The sequence below is a fragment of the Gossypium raimondii genome, chromosome 12 (assembly GCF_025698545.1).
Source record: "Gossypium raimondii isolate GPD5lz chromosome 12, ASM2569854v1, whole genome shotgun sequence".
Lineage (NCBI taxonomy): Eukaryota > Viridiplantae > Streptophyta > Magnoliopsida > Malvales > Malvaceae > Gossypium > Gossypium raimondii.
Window position 1 is genome coordinate 38,143,086 of NC_068576.1, and position 19,983 is coordinate 38,163,068.

Sequence of the window (19,983 nt, forward strand, 5' to 3'; positions counted from 1 at the left end):
AGATTCCCCTATTAGATTTGACTCTAATATGGTAGATTTATATCGTTCTATTTCTAAGATTGAATGAAACTCCACTCAATTACGCAGTATCTACTTTTAAATAGGGCCTATTTAACTACCGATTTAAACGTGTCGAACATGGATTAATAATCTAGAAATATCAAACTAATAATTAAGCACACATAATTGAGAACAAAAAACTATGTATTTATTGCGTAAAATAAAAAACAAACGATATAATCCATCATAGGGTTCGTCTCACCTAGGTATTTAGAACATTAGTTCATGCTTGAAAATGAAAACATCCAAGATACAGTATAACTGAAAGAAATAAAGAAACTCATTATAATTTCCTAAGGAATCAACTGTGAATCTTCAATCTTGATAGAAATCTGCTTCAAAGTCAACTTTAATGGTGCTTTCGAGTTGTTTTCTTGAATATTCTCTAACGGCTCACTCCTATCTTCTTATTTTTGTCATATAAACATCTTAGAATCATCGAAAAACCTAAAAATCGTGATTTTTCGTTGTTCGGTGCGTAATTCCGTGAAATCAACACGATCTACCACATGACTGTCTGGAATGATCCAGCCCATGTGACTCTTGTAGCTTACTTTGATGCTCCAATTTTCATTTGTTTTTCTCTTATTTTGCTCTCAAGTGTTCTATTAAGCATTAAAACATAAATTTAAAGGATTAAGGGTATATAATTCACAATTAGCATCGAATAATCACCCAAAAATGAATTAAAAAATGAAATTAAAACATGTTACTTTTAGCACTTATCACTTATTCATTATTTTTGTATTTATTATTATCCAACACAACTTTACTCACCATTTATAAGTAAGACTTAAACAATTCATAAATGTATCTTACATATGAAATGAAAAATAATGGATGGAAAAGTATGCGACAAGATTATACTCATACGTTAATTATTGGTGAAAGGGTTAAAAATGCATTAATATAAAATAAAAAATAAATAAGTTAAACCCTAAAGAAAAAAAAAAGCATTCAATTGAGTTCTAAGTGATGAAGAAAAATCAATTGGACTTTTTCAATTAATAGAAACCTTCATTCACCGGTTTAACTATTAATTGTCATTAATGTGATTGTGAAAGCAATAAGAAACTAGAAGTTAGTCTCCCCCCAACAATATGTAAAAGCAAATATACCAGTCAAACTGGTCAAATTCTCATTGCTTCTATCAACCATGTTAGCAGTTGTTAATGGTCAATGACGATTTTCGTTAATTGAGGGTCCAAGCGGTTTTTTTCTTTTAACAATTGAGAACAATTGAATGCAGTTTTTCGGTTTTTTTTTTTACCTTTCAACCTTAAATACGTTTAAGAAAATATAAATAAATCCAAAGCAATATTTTGAAACTAGACATGTTTATGGGTCGGGTTTAAGCTTAAACCCGACCCGGCCTAACAAAAATTATGGGCCTAAAATTCTACCCAAGCCTGCCCATATTATTTTTAATTTCAGATTTAATAATCTTAGTTTTTTTTATTTATTAAATATATATAGGCATCTTAATAATTTTTAAATATTTGTATTATAGTATTATATACATTATTATAGGTTTAGTTTTTATGTGTTATAAATGGTATAATATACAAAAATAACTTAATATATAAAAAAATTATTTGGTGAAGTACTAGTGAAGTTGAAAAACTCCATAAGCAGGGGTGAAATGTTGCCATGTGTCCTAAGGGAATATTTAAAAAAATAAAAATAAATTAAAACAAACATGTGTCATGTGTTAAACTTTACTTGTGGAATTAAAAAACTCGATGGACAGTGAACAAAATACTGACCTTAATATATAATGGGTAGTTATTTGATACACTCTAATTTTTTAGACTCTACAAGTGGATTGAGGATGTGCCAAGTGTCACATTTATTTATGTAATTAATTTTTTTATTGCTTACTACACCATAAAATATGCTTGTCAAATCCTTAACCCGCTTGCAGAGTCTAAAAAACTTCATTGATTATATATCAAATAATTTTCTGTTAGGGTATCATAAATATAAAAAAATGGGTTGTGCCGAGTTTGGACCTAGAATATTCAAACTTGAGCCCAACCCATATTTTAAACAGACTTAATTTTTTTATTCAAGCTCGTTTTTCAAGTTTAATATTATTTTCCAAGTCCTCTCAAATCTTGAGCAGATTTGTAGGCTTGAACAGATAACCCGATCATTGATCTAATCAAAACAAATTGATGTCAATATGTACCAACTCCAAAAGAAAATTATATATTAAATATTTATATATCCATAAATAGTTTTTGTAATTAATTTACAAAATTACAAATTAATAAATAAAACCAGTGATTGAGATTGATGGATTATGTTAGGAAGAACCTTGACCTGTCGAGTTAGGCAGGTGGGCCAAAATATGAAAGCATGCATTTCTAGAAGATAAGGATAATAATAATAATAACCCAGAAAATTAGGAGGATGAAAACTCATAAAAGCAGAGAAATAATTATTAAAATTATTGTGGGATACTTTTTTAGATAACAAATTATAACAATGATACGTTTGAAAGGAAATTAATCAAAGTATTCTCATTGTTGTACATCTTATTTAATGATATAAAAATCTTGCATGACTCAATTTAACTCTCATCTATAACAATTGATTGTCAGACTGGAAAAATGATTTAATTATAACGTTTTGAAAATTAAGAAATAACTTACAAGTTAGAAAATTTGGGGATCATCACTGTGATTAATAATATTACTTTTTTAACATATTGGAGCAAGAGAAAGCATAAAACGAAAGCGGAAGGAAAATGCACAAAAGAAGTTTGTTGGAGTCTTGTAATAGAAAAAATCTAAGAATAATTAATAATCTTCACCAAACAGATAGGCCATTCTTTCCAACCTCCATGGGTCATATACACCCTTTACTTCCCCACCTTCATCAGCACCAGCAGCAGCTTCGCATGGCAGTAGCTTAAGCCAGCACAAAGGACATGTCTCATGACCCTGATCGACCCACCCATCAATACACTCTCTATGATACAAGTGACTGCAATTGCCCAGCTCCCTTATTTCATCACTCTCCTCTACGCACGCCAAGCATATCGCACAATCAGCTGACGGATCGTCGATTTCGCCTCGTAATCTCCACCTGCTGAATTCGACGACAGGGAGCTTAGCCTTTATCAAATTCGACACGACATGGGCCGTGAACGGCACCGGAACCTGAGACGGTAACGGTCGTAATTCATCATTGTTGTCATCGATATCGGCATAGTCTCGGTCGTGGTCTTGAAAAAGCTGGTGGAGTTTTTGGAGTCGATAAAAAATAAAATCTATTGCCATCATGGTGAATTTAAGGTCAGTTAAGAGGTAAACCAGAGGTGTTATAATCAGAAGCTCTGAAAAATCAATGGAATTGAAAATTTGAATCATGATACTATAGTTGAAAACTTTATGATCTTGGGTGCAGATACGTGAGAGTCTATGGGGACTGACTATATATACATATATGTATATGAGTATAAAATTATAAACTGATACAATAATAAAACTTAGATTACGTGAAGTGTCAAATGGAATTTGAAGTGGGAAATGACAAAGTTTGGTATATTTTGATCAAGAAAATGGATGTGTGTTTGCATGTTTCCCTACGCATGTTTTTTTTATTCTCCATAAAAATAATAAAAATATTTATATTTAATTTACTAACAACATATAATTCAATGCATCAATTATTAGTAATAAACTTAAGTAATTTTAAATTTTAAATTATTTTTTATCACATGTTATCATCTTGTATATGAATTCATTCGTAGTCTATATATGAAATATAAATGGTTAGAATCTGGTATTAGTCCTTATACTTTGTAAAAATTATGGAGTTAGTCTCTATACTTTAATTTGATCAATTTTAATCTTTGTACTATTCAAATTTTCAAATTTTAGTCTTGACCTAAGCAGTAACATTTAAATCTGTTTGGTTAAATTCAATTATCGATCCTGTACTATGTGTACAGTTGTACATTTAATCCATATTCTCCAATTGAATCATTCTAAGTCCCGATACTTTTTAAATTTTGAAACTTTAGTTTTGACGTAATTGACAGTCATTAACCCATTAATTATAATTTTACTGAGTAGTACGTGAAAATAACAAGCCGACATGGCAATACACATATAATAATATATTTGACGCATCAAATTTTGGAAATAATAAAGCTTAACTTAATCAATTTAACAATTATAATTTGGAGGATTGAAATTTTAAAAATTGAATAGTACAAGACTAAAATGATCAAATTAAAATATAATAATTAAATCCATAACTTTTACAAAGTACATAGACTAATAGTAGAATTTAACCAATATAAATCTAATAAACAAATGACATGTTTATAACTCCGTAAAGTTAGAAGATGTAACTTTTTTGGCTTTATTCACTGTTTGGCGCTTGAACTATACCTATTTTCTTATATTGGTATCGAAAATTTTTTTTATCCCATTTTGATACCTAGACTATAATTCTGTGACACCTTTGGCCCCTACAATTAAAGGTGATTTAAAAAAAAGCATCCAATCAGAACACACTACGCGTCCTTATTGACTGTTGATGTGGCAGTATTGACTGTTGATGTGGCAGTTGACTAGACCAAAAAATTGAAAAAAATTATTAAAATAGTAAAAAATAGTAAAAATATTTAAATTATTTAGAAATATTAAAATTGTAAAAATATTGTAAAAATTATTAAATATTTTTAAAATGTTTTAAATTTTAAAAATTATTAAAATTATAAAACATTATTTAAAATTTGTAAAATTATTAAAAATTTTGAAAATTATTTAAAAATTGAAAATAATTATTAAAAATTGTAAAAATTATTTAATTAGAAATTTCACAATGTTTTAATAATTATTTACTGTTGTTAATAATTTTAACAAATTTAAATGATTTTTATAATTTTAATAAATTTTTACAATTTTAAAATATTTTGACAATATTTAATAATTATTTACAATTTTAATACATTTTAAATTTTTTACAATTTTTAATATTTTTTATAACCTTTTTACAAATTTTCAACGTGGTCAATGCACAGTCTATATGGTCAACGGCCAAGTCATCACCCACATCAGCAGTGACTGGTCCATGCACAGTCTACATTTTTAAATTTTTTTTTTACAATTTTGAATATTTTTAATAGTTTTGATTGGTTGCTTTTAGAAAAGAAACACCGTTGACTGCAGGGGCCAAAAAGTGTAATGACACTATAGTTAAGGTATTAAAATAGAATAAAAAAAATTAGGTATCAATATGGAAGAATGAATATAGTTCAGGAGCAAACAGTGAATAAACCATACTTTTTTTTGTTCAAAAGATTAGACAAAGATAATAGTCTTTCAGGTGCAAACCTGCTTTGAGAGATTTGACCCGTCAACAAGCTACAAATTTTAATCGCATCTTTATATTTAAATATAAATTCTAATACTATAAAACATTAATGACTAGAAATTTTAAATAATAAAAATAGAATGATATAGTAATTTACTGCTCACAAAATTCCAGAGTTTAATTCAATAATTTTTTGTACTATGAAAAGAGAAAACGGATTGAAAAATATTAAGAAATAAGGAAAAAAAATCAAATAAATGAATATTTTTAAAAAGTTTGGTGGGCTACTATGTAAAGATTTTTTTTCTTTCAAAAGAGCATTTCATAAAACAAAATAAAGTTGGATACAAAAAGATGCCATAGGGGTCAGCCTTCAACAGTTTCTCCATTTTAGTAGGAGGTTCCATACAAATGCACTGGTTTCCTTCAAGATAGATGTGGTCGAGGGAGACTTGATCGATCATTAGGGACTTGTAATCGGCAATAAGCACAACAAGCCATTCGTTAGTGTTGTTATCCTTAACTAAATTTACTCTTATCTTTGCATCACATTCAATCTCCATTCGAGATATATTAAGACTTAAAGGTCAATGTTAGCCCATCGTAAAGGGTCCAAAGTTCAGCCTGAACACTTGTCACTAATGAAAGTTGTCTATGAATCCCTCTCACCCATTGATCCTTCTTGGGAGGTGGTAATTCCCTTTTAAGATCCGTGCACTATTTCAGTATTGATTTGTAAATTAAGATGTTCTATACAAAGAATAAAGATTTGCCATATGCCCCTAGAAGCTGTAATGGTTACCATTAGATAAAATAGGATCATATTGGGAGAACGAATATTATCCCAAAGAGATTAAGGATATCCTATGAGCGTAACACACTTATGACAAGGTCATTGGACGAGCACTGATCGACTTGTTTCCGTAATGGTATGTCGTTAGGGAGAGTTCAGTCACGATGCTATAATGACTTCGCGATTAAATGAGTTTATAATTAATAAGCGAAAAGCTAGAAGTTAATTATAAATCATTTGAGCCTCAATTGCATATGTCCAATCGGTCCATCCGCTAGCTCGTTGAAAACGGAAATGAATTGCATGTTGAATCAAATGAACAAAAATGAATAGAAATGAAGAAAATGGAGAAATGAGAAACATTTGGAAATGATTATGGTTTTCTCCAAAATGAAAATGGAGAAATTAAATCATTTGAAAATGAATGTGGTTTTCTCCAAAATGAAAAATGAAAATGACCTGAAAATGAATTTATGTTTTTTGAATTAAATGAAGTTCGAAAATGAAATTAAAACATATGATCATAGTGAGCCGTTGAATGTGGAAATATTAAATATATTTTCTCATGGATTCTTTTATGGTAAAGTAGTCATGATTTTAACGAAATTAAAGTTGAGTTGGGAAGATTATTTAATTGGAAATGTATTAAGAAGTTTATTTTGGGAAATAGAAAAACAAATATTGAGTTAGATTAAATTATAAAGTATTGAGTTAAAAGCCCAGGAACTACTTGTAATTGGACCCGATATGGGATAGGTCCAAAAACCCTTCATGTTAAAAGGGGTGGACGACAAACCCTAATAATATTAACTAGGGTTGTCGCCACCTATACTTCTAGTTAGACTAGGAGTTCATTTTTCTACTTGAAATAAACTTCTATAATTCAACAATGGTTACCCTATAAACAAATAGCACCGGTAGGGCTATTTACACACAACTTTAAGATATTGTTACTTTTTCGAAAAATAGAGAGAATTTATTCTCAACAATTAAACCTATTTTCCAAATTAACAAATTTTGTCGATTTCTATTTCAAAAGAGATTTTTGTTTTCACATTAAAGAAAAGAAAACTATTTCTAGTTCTATATTTGATTCGAATCATTCAAGCCACACTCAAAGCAGTTCATGATACGAGAATAGTGGAGAAGAATGTTTGATTGAAATCTGGGAACGACAAGGATCCGTCTATTCGAAAACACAGGTGCAAATTTAGTTTAGGGTTTATTGCTATAAATATCACAAACCGAGTCGATTTTCAAAATTTTTATTTTCTATTGTGCAAGAAAATCATTTTCGAACTGAAATTTTTCCAACAATGTGTACCTAATGGACCACAATAGTGAAACATTTGATAAATTCAAATAGTTTCGTGCAGAAGTGGAGAAACAACTAGGTTTACCCATAAAGGCACTTCAGTCTAATCGAGGTGGGGAATATTTATTAGATGAGTTCTTAGGGTATCTCATAGAGAAAAAGATTCTATCTCAGTTAATCGCGTCGGGTACTCCACAATAGAATGGTGTGGCAGAGAGAAGAAACCGAATGTTGTTAGACATGGTTCGTTCGATGTTAAGTTATTCAAAGCTGTTAATATCCTTTTGGGGATATGCATTGCAAACAACTTATTATATTCTAAATGATGTACCAAATAAGGCAGCATCCAAAACTCCATACGAATTGTGGCATGGTAAAAAGCCAAGTCTAAATCATTTAAGCATTTGGAAATGCCCGACTCACATATTGGATAAAGATGTGAGGAAGTTGGATTCATGGAAAGAATTGTGAATGTTTGTGGGATATCCAAAAGGAACAAAGGGTGGTTTGTTTTCTAACCTAAAAGAGTAACAATATAGGGCGCTTCATCGTGCTAGGAGGGTCTCTCGCAGGCTTGAGTTCGTCCAATTTGGCGGAAGTGTTTTAAACACTGAGTCTACTGAATAGAAAGATGATGACCTACTCACATATAATGAAGCGATGTAGAGTGTTGATTCCAACTCAGTGTGGGAACTTGTAGACTTATCGGAAGGGATAAAACCCATAGGATGTAAGTGGATCTACAAGAAGAAAAGAAATGCAATGAAAAAATGGAAACTTATAAGGCCAGACTTGTGGCAAAAGGTTACACTCAGAAAGAATGTATTGATTACGAAGAAATCTTCTCTCCGGTTGACATGCTCAAGTCAATCCGTATATTGTTATCTATTGCGACGACTCTCGATTACGAGATCTAACAAATGGATGTTAAGACAACATTATTTAACGATTATCTTGAAGAGAGCATCTATATGATGCAACCCACCAGATATATACCTAAAGGAAATGATCATAAAGTGTGCAAACTATTTAGATCCATATATGGACTTGAGCAAGCATCCTGCTCATGGAATCAGCGATTTGATCAAGCAATCAAAACTTTTGGATATGAGGAAAACGTAAATGAACCTTGTGTTTATAAACATATTGGGAATGAAAATGTGGTCTTTCTTGTTCTAAATGTCGATGACATTCTACTCATTAGAAATGATGTACGACATTGTCATTGGTTAAACTGTGGTTAGCCCAATAATTTAGCATGAAGAGCTTGGGAGAAGCTGTTAGAAAATTGGGTTTGTAAACGAAGGAGAAAATAGGTTTAAGGGAAAACCAGAGTTTTAATTTTTTTTTCCAAAAACAAGAACTTGGTTGTGTTATCTAAAGTAATAAATACTTAATCAAAATTGTACATTTATGATTCGTCTAGGATGAATGCTTCGACTGAGTAGTTTTCTCCGTTATCCTCAAACTCATGTCTGTTGAGTGTGGTATCGCTTTGAATCAGAAAATTTTTCACAAAATTATCAGTGAGATAATCTCGTAATTTCTCTAAAATTTTGGGTTAAGTTGTAAATAATAAGAATATCTCTATAAATTTTTTGAAATAATTTTTAGAGAATTTTCTTTCTACAATTTTCTTGAATTCAAGTGTATGAGAATAATAACTCATGTTATCTTTATATAGGAAAGTTTAAAGAGAGTTCAATTATAATTAAAATTAATTACATTAATTTAAATTAATAAAATATTATCTAGATAAATATTAAATTAATTAAATATTAAATTCATTAAAACAATATTATCTTTGGAAAAGTTAATTTGAAATCAAGTTACCCATTAGAGTGCCATTAGAAGTCTAATTTTTCCACTGCTCTACCACCGAAGAACCGCCGCCACCGACATCTGTTGGTCGCCAGATAGCTATCATCGTGCCCAACGGTGCCATCATCGGCGTGACCCCTCTGACACCCCAAACCATCGTCGTTTTGCCTAAATTGGCTTGGCCTGTAACACCCCTAACCTGTCTCTGTCGCTAGATTGAGGTTACAGAGCGTTACAGTACAAATCAGGACATTTATCATCAAACAGAAACAAAAATATAAAATAAATGATAATATTCAATAGCTTATAAAAATTAGTGTAAAATACACTTACGAGCTTTAAATCAAGCTTACGGGGCCCTAAAAATAGTTTGGGAATAATCCGGGACTAATTTGAATCAAATAGAAAATATGCAAAAATTTGAAAATTTTAAAAATAGGGGTCACATGGTCGTGTGGCTTTCCCACATGCCCGTGTGGCTAGACCGTGTAACTAACTATGACCGTGTGGAAAATCCTACACCTAAAATTAATAAGACACATGACCGTGTGTGTCACAACACCATATGGAACAGCCCAGGCCGTGCGCACCTTAAAAAGCTTCTAAAACAAGGCAAACTTTCATCGAACACTTAGGTTCCAAGCCAAAACAAAATCAACCATTCTCATACTTTAAAAACACATTTAAACAAGCCTAAAACATGCCAAAACAATCAACCTTTAGGGTACGTTTGGTTCACTGTAATGGAATAGAGCTGTAATTGAATAGAACTGTAATGGAATAAAGTTGTAATCAGTAATTCAATTGTCTAGTTGAATAGAATGGAATAGAACTGTAATAGTATTCTTATGTTTGGTTGAATGGAATGATGTTGTAATAGTATAAGGAAAGAAACTAAAATGACTAGAATACCTTAGCAGAATTTTTTTAGGTAGATGATTATTATTCTTGTTATTAAATTTTAATAAGATTATTATTAAACATAATTTAATAAAAATAATAAATAATTTAACCATATTTTAACATAATTATTATTAAATATAATTTAATAAAATAATATATAATTTAATAAAATTCTTAATATAATTATTATATGAATTAAAAATTATAGTATATAATACTATAAAATAATATATAATTTATTTTATTATTTTAAACTACAATACATATTTAATGTGCTAAAATATCATTAGTGAAACAAATAATTTAATAATTCTACAATAAAAACAAAATATTAGAAGTAATAAATAACTTGAGAATTATATTTCATATCCAAACATAATATTCATATATTAACAAAAAGTTACATGATTTCATTAGTTTATATGTCATAATCCATATGTTATAAAATTTTACAGCATCAAAAAGTTACAACATTGTAATGACATCCTATCATGTCATTATACCATCCAAATATTACAAACACAAAATGTTACCAAAATATCATCAACACAACCATGATTTTTAATGGTCAACAAGAAATCTTCTGACCTATTCCAATTGCACAAAAAAAAGGTAAACTAAAGAAAATAAGCATTTGTGTTGGATGATCTGGAATTTTGCTCAATGCGCGATAGCACTCATCCTCAGTTAAACTTTCTACCTCACATAATGTTGGATATAATGTTAGAGCTCTATCTTGAACGATCATTTCTGACTTTTGTTGAATTAGCACTTCGGAGGCAATACTCCTACTGATTTCAACGCCAACAGTCTGTATGTTTTCCGCCAATAAAGTGGCAGCATAATGAAATGAAGTAGAAGAAATATGATCGCTTGCATTAAAAAAAAAAAGAATGTGTTTCTGTAGATTTGATTAATTGATGACTGACGTTTAATAATTATTTTAAAAAAAATCCATTTAATACATCCACATCCAAATAACATAGTTTCCAGTTCTACAGAAATATACATAAATTATATAAAAAAATTTAAAATATTCGATCTTTAGTTTACCTTTTAAAATTTTGTATTCATCCTCACATTATAATTAACTAATGTTTTATTTGAATTAATAATTTTGAATAGAAAAATATATATTATTTTGTTTGAATAATTAAAATTAGTAAAAGAAAAATAATAATATGAATTTAATAATTTTTATGAGAAAAGAAAATATGGTCTTAATTTCTTTTATTTTGTATTAACTCAATTCGATTATAGGTATATAATCTATTAAATATCTTAAAAATTATGTATTTTAAAATATTCGATTATTATTTTATTTAAATAAAATCTAAAACTCCATATACATTACATTCTTACCATAACATAAATTAAAGATATCGAAAATAAATATATATTAAAAGATTAAAATATATAACATAAATTATGTAATATCCAATCTTTATAACAAGACTGATGAAAACATCAATTTCTTCAAAGCATACAATGCAGAGCTTCTAACAATCTCCATATCTTATTCGAAGCAAAAAATAATTCAGCCCAACAAAAGCATTGGAAAACCAGTAGACACAACCTAAAATTCAGAAAATACAAGAAGCACTAATAGCAACATTAAAGCCAAAGAAATTTTATTTGTTAAATAATAATAATAAAAAGGGAGACAGACCTGAATTACCAAAACTCCCCAGCTTTTCAATAACAAAAACCCAAACTTTACACTAAAATAGTTGAATAAATTTTTCAATGTCGCCAAACTTTGAAGCTTACCTGCAGAACTAAAGTAAACCAGAGTTAAATCGACCCAAACACATGAAAAACTTAGCGAACAAAAAACCCAACAATTTAAACCCCAGAATTCACTGAAATATATATTATATATAACCAAATAAAATTATGCTAAAATAACATGATGGGATTATCTCATGAATACAACTTTATGCAGTTGAGATTTATAATAACGGGCATTATCTCAAGCCTTTGATATAAGAAATTATGAACTTCGCCATCTCTTTACCTTTAAACAATCAAATTGATAAGAAAATATTATCAAACTTTCAGGACAGTACTATAAAAAATGATGGTTTTATTGAATGGTAGCAAGCATATTAATACATGAAAGAAGCCTAGAGATATTCCTATTCTATAGGAGACTTATTTGCAGATGTTGCTAACAAATAAAAAAATTTAAAACAAAGGACAACAGAAAATTCAAAAGAAATGATAACAGCAGAAAAATTCAAATAAAGAATTACACCAAAAAGTTTAAACACATGCTTAATAGAGAGAACCTAGAACGCCCTCTGAGGCCAGACTTCGGAATAGTTTCATCAATTGTGACGCTATGGGATTACTTTGAAGACTTTTCCACATCTACTACTACCAGTGCCATCATTAGCCATAAGACCATGAATTATATCAACAACAAAGAAGAAGGAAGCAGAATAAGAATCACCCAAGACCTATGATGAGAAGTAGTTGAAAGGATGAAGGCCGACATTAATGCCATAGCAACATGAGCAAAATAATACAAAGATTTGAGTGGTAAAAGATATCTTTAAAATTGCCTGGAATAGAAATCTCATACATGTCCTAAATCTAACCACCATTCACTCTGTACTTTTGACTAAGTAAGCCTGAAGACAATATCTGACTTCAAAAACTCTAAAAGTGCAATTAGAAAGAGCCCTTAGATATTATAGCCATGCCAAAATCATGAACAGTTCAACATAGAGGCATTCACCAATAGCTCTTACCACACCACCAACAATAATAAAAAAAATAACTAAACAAGCAAACATAGATACATAATATGCATGAGAGAGAAAGAAGCAGATTTCCTTGGGTTTCATTGAGCTCCTATTGCATTTTGCCCAATGATGGAAACTTGGTTTTGATTGAATGGTTTTGGTTTTCAATTTATCTTTAGCTTTTTCACACCACCAACAATAATAAATAAAATAACTAAACAAATAAACATACACACATAATATGCATGAGAGAGAGAGAGAAGTAGGCGGTGTGAAAAAGCTAAAGATAAATTGAAAACCAAAACCGTTCAATCAAAACCAAGTTTCCATCATTGGGAAAAATGCTATAGGAGCTCAATGAAACCCGAGGAAATTATCTCAAAACCTTAAGCACATTGGCTACAAAAGAATCTAAGCAAGCTACAAAATCCAACCCTTAAGTTATAACAACTAAAAATCTGCAATTAAAAAAAGAACCCCTCAGATTTCATCAATATTCCAAATCAATGATAGTGATGCTCATGACTTCCATTAAAAAAAATTGTATCTTCAGATATGATAGGAAACAAAATAGCGAACAAAAGAACTACCCCATGTAACAACTCGTCATTGGCCATAGTCAAAGCCTCTGAAATTCTTGTAAACATATACTAAGAAGATAGTATCAAAACCAATGACAAATTGAGTATCTGGCTTTAGTAGAACCAAGATGAACAATAAGGATTACCAGATAACATACTTTTTATAATTTATAAGAAAATAATAAACATGGAAAGTACTAATTCAGGTTACACAAGAAAAAGTGTGACTCTTAGGCAACTAAATTTTTAATGCTTCAAAGAATCAATTTAAGAAGAGGAAGATGCTGCAATTGATGAAATCGACACATGAAGCGCATCATAAAAAGCATAATAAAAGTTTAACATGCCTGTCCCAAAGCAAATACATTTTGCATTTAGGAAAGACAAAGCTTTATCTGAGTTGTTCCAAGAGAGGTATCAATGACTAGACCTAGCAAAAAAGACTATGCATTTTTATATTGTAAACTGCAAATAAGATATATTCAGTGGGATTGGCAACATTCATAGACCAAGTAAGCCAAAAACACTCAAACAAGACATCCCAATGAGAAAAACGCACTGCCAATTAGTCATTTTGCTAATTACTAAATAGAAAATTTACATCAGGATTACAGCTGCTAAAAACCCTGTGCATGCATCATCATTCTTCACAAACCTACAACCGTGTAAAAGAAGAATGACTTAAGAATCAAATATAAAAAAATGGGTATTTTGCAAAAAGTGGTAGAAGGAAATGAGAAAGGCCTCAGATCTCATAGCTTTTGAAAAATCAGCCACAACGTTTCTTTCTTTTCTTTTCTTTTTTGCTAGGGGCAGTTCCTTCAAAGCCTTTTCACCACTAATTGTATATTTGTATTCTATGTATGTAGGTATGTACATATGTGGAAGGAGGTGATGATGATGATGATAGAAGTGAAGGTGATTGCCGAACTGCGTCAATAAAAGATCCGGTGATAAAAAAAAGATAAAACTGCTGTAGCAGCAGCTGCTGAATTACCCTATACATGATAAAGATCTAGATCAAGAAGTAGGAAAAATGTTTACCTGACCTTGGATGAAGGGGAGGAATGCCGGAGTCCAAGGAAGCAAGAAATGGCTACTGTTTGAGTGTTTTTGAGATGAGAATTTGTGAGGGTAAAATAAGGTTCATAAGGCAAGGAATGAGTAAACGGAGAAGAGGGAAGGAAATAGAAATCCCCAAATATCTCTACTTAAGCTCAGAATGGAATACACCCGTAATAAGGCATTCCCTTGAACCAAAAATCTGTTTAAGTGGACCTACAGAATAGGCTTGTAATAGGCAGGTAATGGCATAACCATTACCTTCAACCAAACATCCCCTTAGGTTCTAACCAATATGTCATTCAAAGGCACCTCAACTTTAAATAATTTACTATCACTCCATAGCCTAAGCTTACTTCCTTGCAACCATAAACATTTCAACCATTTCAACCGCACATATAAACATGCCTAAAATATAAATTTACATGTCACTCAAAGTGACCAAAAGACACTTATTTATAAAGCTTTACAAGTCCACAACAAAACATAATCTCCAAAAGATATGACCAAACCAAGTGGACCAAGTAACATATTTATGACACTTTTATATATGAGCCTTATACATGCTAAACACACATCACACATTCACCATGTAACGCCCCAAAATTTTATTTTTGGGTATTGTGAATGTGTGACACAAAATATCTGTCTGCTTTAGTGGTTATGTGTTCTGGGTGTGTTTGGGAGGTCCCAAGTTCAAGCCAGAACTTGGGGCAAAATTTTGGTATTTTTATGAATAAAAGTTGGCAAATAATTAACAGAATGGGCTTGCTGGTTTGGTGGATAAGTGGAGTGTTGGTGTGAAGGAGGTCCTGTGTTCGAATCTTGGCTTAGGCATTATTTTTGCTCCTGCGTCCAAGAGAGTTTGAGATGGACTAAAAATCTGAGTAGTGGATTTAGTGGGGAGTTTGATGGAGAGAAATAAAGGATTGGGTTGGTTATCAAATATTCTGTTCATCTTTTTTTTTCCTTTCCCCAAAATCCCTCCACCCTTTTGTCGTTTTTCTCTTCATTGCTACCGAATTTCTGCTCTCTTTCACCCATCATCTTCTTGATTTTTCTTATCCCATTCTGCCTCATGTCGCTCCACGTTTGTCTAGGATCATTCTGTAAGTTTTAGATAAGTGATTTGTCTCCGTTTGTTAACTTTCTTCTGAAGTGTTTTGTTTACGCCAATTAGGGGAGGATTCAAGGGCTCGTAATCACCAATTAGAGTCTTAGTTTGTGTGGGAATTATTGTTCATCGGTTGAAGGTAAGGTTTAGTAACTTATGGGTAAACCTCGATACGAGTTCGAATTGGGATCACATTATATCAGATTAAATTAGTGTTATTTGTTCAATTATAGGCTTTGGAGTGCTCAGGGGCTGTTTTAGCATCAAACGAAACCAGGTGTATGCCCGAAACGCAAAAAATGGGATTCGATGAAAAGCCAAAATATCTTGCTGTTTGGACAACAGCATAGGCTAATTTTGATAAATCACCATAAATTTTTGAAATCTAATTAGAGGATGAAAAAAACATGGAATTAAATCTTATTGAGTATAGTTTCTCATAGAAGAAACAATGTAAGTAATGGAATTGTAAATTGTGAGATATAATAAGTTTTGTGAGACAAGGTCAGAATGAATTTGGGTTCCCCTATTCTGACTTTGGAAAATCATCAAAAATTGGAGAACAATAATTAGGGGTTAAATTTTACATGTTTAAATTATTAATGAGTCTATTTTCAATAGAAACAAATGGTAACATCATCCAAATTTTTTACTAAGAGATAATTAGTTTTTAGCAAAGAAAGGTCGAAGCTGTCAGACAGCAAAATAGGGGTAAGATTGAAGATTTTACTATACTTATTGGCTAAACCAAAAATTCTGAAAATTTTATGGTAGAAAGGTATTTGAGCCTAGTTTCAACAACATCAAGCAGACCTTAATTTGGAATTCTGTAGCTCAAGATATAAATAATTTAGTAACAATGACTTAAGTAGACAACTTTGAAGGAACATATAAGTAAATAGTGAAAACATATATGAATATTTAGCTAGCACGAGTTACATTAAAAATGGACCACGCGGCTAAGGCCAATTTGTGCCGAGTGGGCCACACGGGCGTGTGGGCCCACACGGGCAGACCACATGGGCGTGTGAGCCCATTTTCATTGAACTGATTGCTAAGGTTGCACGGGTCGCCTAAGTCGACTGTGAACCTACTGTAGGGTCGATAAGCATCACTTAGACCCCTAATTGTACAAACTGACTGTTTGATTTATATATGTGTTAAGCATGATGATAGTATGTTGGTATACTGAACTGATTATATGTACTGATGTCCTGAAATAGCATGTCATGACTTGTATGTTGCATTGCATGGGGTTGGGTTAATTATATTTAGAGGAAGTGTACTGAGAGGCTTTTAAGCCTAACGTACTGGCAGCTCAGCTGCAAATTACTGTTTTGTGCCGCATTGGGTACTACCTGGAGTGTAGGGATGGGTGGGTTGATTTGATTCTCACATGGAGTGTAGGGTTAGACAGAGATGGTGTGTAGAGGTTGGTTGGGTAGGACTTTGTTATTGAATACTGCATGACTGCTACTGGTACTATGATGGGCTAAGGCCCTATTGCATATTTAATACTGTACTAGATGGGCTAAGGCCCAAACTGTTACTGATACTGAAAAAGGGCTTAGGCCCAGGACTGCTTTAATTGTGCACTGTGATTTGCTATTGTTTTTTTTCTGTAGGATTACACAAGTAATCCCCAAATCTAAACGGATCGGTGCGGCGGAGGATTCGGCGTTGACCACGGTTTTGGACTTTCATGGTTTTTAACCCATATTTATGATAATTGGTTTTATTTCTATTCTATTTTTACTGGCTAAGTTTTTGGGTTGTAATTGGACTTTCGGACTTTGGTGTTGGGTTTTAATTATCTTTACCTTATGGATTACAACTGCTAGTAGTAAGAAATCTTGATTTTCAAAAGAAACAAATGTTTTTCCTAAACGTACGTTTGTTTAATCTGTTTTAAAAGCTTCCGTAAACGAATAATGTTTTGAAACTATCGATTAAATGAGCAACACAATTTTGGAACTAATAAGATATTAAGATAAGAAATTCAATGGAAATGGTTTTAACGCGACGACACGGTTTTCAAACACCTTATCATGTGACATCGCTAGATCCGGCCATAACGTTTGGGCTGGGTTTGGGGTGTTACACACTATTTAGTTACTTCATTCTCAAACTATACCACTCAGTCAGATTCCTTCACAAGACACATATAAGAGACCAAAATCACCTATTAACACAAGCATATACCACTTATTTCAAAACATATATATACGCAAGTATGTTAGGCATAGGCTTGAAACATAACAAACTAACATACAACCCTATACTTGCCATTTATAACCATTAGCCTAACTTATTCAAAAGCTACCAAAATAGTCAATAGATAGTGTGATTGTGCTCCGACGAAGATTCCAACCGCTCGAGCCTTCCGATGATCTATAAAGCAATGAAACAACTATATAAGCAACTAGTGCTTAGTAAGCTCATATAAAGGAAACTTAAACTTACCGAACATATTAAATTAAACAACCAATATACTTTTACCATGTCATATGCCAAACTTCCTTTCCTATACACACCACCTCATAAGGTTAGTAAGTATAACATTACATATAAGTTTCAAGTAAATCATGACATATACATAATAAACATTTAGAGTGCGTTTGGTTCGCTGTATTGGATTAGAGGTGTATTGGATTAGAGGTGTAATAGCAAATCAACTGTTTGGTTGAATGTAATGGAATAGATGCGTAATAGTAATCTTGTGTTTGGTTGAATGGAATAGAGGTGTAATAGCATAATGGAAAAAACTAAAATGACTAGAATACCCTTAGCATAAATTTGTTTTGGTAAATGATTATTGTTATTGTTATTTAAATTTTAATAAGATTATTATTATCAGTAATAAATTTTTTAATCATATTTAAACATAATTATTATTAAATATATTTTAATTAAAATATATAATTTAATAAAATTCTTATAATTAGCGAAATTTGTTTTGGTAAATTATTATTGATATTGTTATTTAAATTTTAATAAGATTATTAATATCAATAATAAATAATTTAATCATATTTAAACATAATTATTATTAAATATATTATAATTAAAATATATTAATAAAATTCTTAATAATTAATATTCTTATATGAATTTACTCAAATCATAATATATGATCTTGTAAAATATAAATTAACATAATTATTATTAAATATATTATAATTAAAATATATAATTTAATAAAATTCTTAATAATTAATATTCTTATATGAATTTACTCAAATCATAATATATGATACTGTAAATGAAAATTTGAAATAATTAATATTAAATATATTTTAATTAAAATATATGATTTAAAATAATTTAAAATAATTATAACTAATAAATTATATTTTATGAATTTGTATAATTTAAAATAATAATTATTACATATAATTTAATAATTAATATTAAATTTCATAAAATTCTTGATAATAAATTTTCTTATATGAATTTATACAATTTAAAATAATTAATATTAAATATAATTTAATAGTGATATATAATTTCATAAAATTCTTAATAATAAAATGTTTTTATATGAATTTACTAAAATTAATATATAACTTGAGAATTATATTCTGCATAAACATAATTAACTTATATTAAGAAAAGGTTAGATGAAAATGAAATTGTACATCATAATCCATATTTTATATAGTTTTACAACATCAAAAAGTTTGAACATTGATATTTAATGGTGAGAAAGAAATCTTCTGACCCATTCCAATCGGGCAACAAAAGGTAAACTATAGAAAACGATCATTTGAGCTAGATGATCGGGAATTTTACTCAAAGCATCATACCGCTGATCGTCGGTTAAACCTTCAATTGACCATAAGGCTGAATATAAATTTGAAGCTTTCTCTTCCATCTTTTGATGTTCTTCTGACTTCTGCTGAACAACCACCTCGGAGGCAATACTCCTACTGATTTGATCGCCAACGGCCTGGATTTTTTCCCCCAACAAAGTGGCAGCCTCATCAAATGAAGAATACACATTATCACGAGCATCAGATTTCTTCTTTCTCTTGTTTGAAGATGAGGAACCCCCTTGGTCTCTATCTCCTCGCGGATCCGTGCGAAACATCCATGTCGTCTAAAGAGACGTCGACTTTGATCATAGAATGTGTTTCTCTCTTCATTCATATCGTAGTACGTTCATCCTCGGCATTTATTTCTTCAAGAACATCAAGAATTTGTTTGAGCGTCTTTCCCGATCGCCCGATCTCTTGCGTATATGGCGAAGA

General features: G+C 30.7%; 1 protein-coding gene and 1 long non-coding RNA gene across 2 annotated transcripts; both read right to left on the reverse strand.

Annotated features, from left to right (window-relative positions):
• Positions 1–2,713: 2,713 nt before the first annotated feature.
• On the reverse strand, positions 2,714–3,506 carry LOC105763974 (brassinosteroid-responsive RING protein 1). Its single transcript, XM_012582377.2, has one exon. It carries the CDS (start codon positions 3,435–3,437, stop codon positions 2,865–2,867), a length of 573 nt encoding a protein of 190 aa, XP_012437831.1. The 5' UTR covers positions 3,438–3,506; the 3' UTR covers positions 2,714–2,864.
• Positions 3,507–13,847: 10,341 nt separating this feature from the next.
• On the reverse strand, positions 13,848–14,751 carry LOC105763977 (uncharacterized). Its single transcript, XR_008192090.1, has 2 exons — positions 14,602–14,751; positions 13,848–14,487 (listed from the first exon to the last, which is right to left on the reverse strand). It is a non-coding gene; the product is annotated as an uncharacterized LOC105763977 (long non-coding RNA).
• Between the last annotated feature and the right edge of the window lie 5,232 nt (positions 14,752–19,983).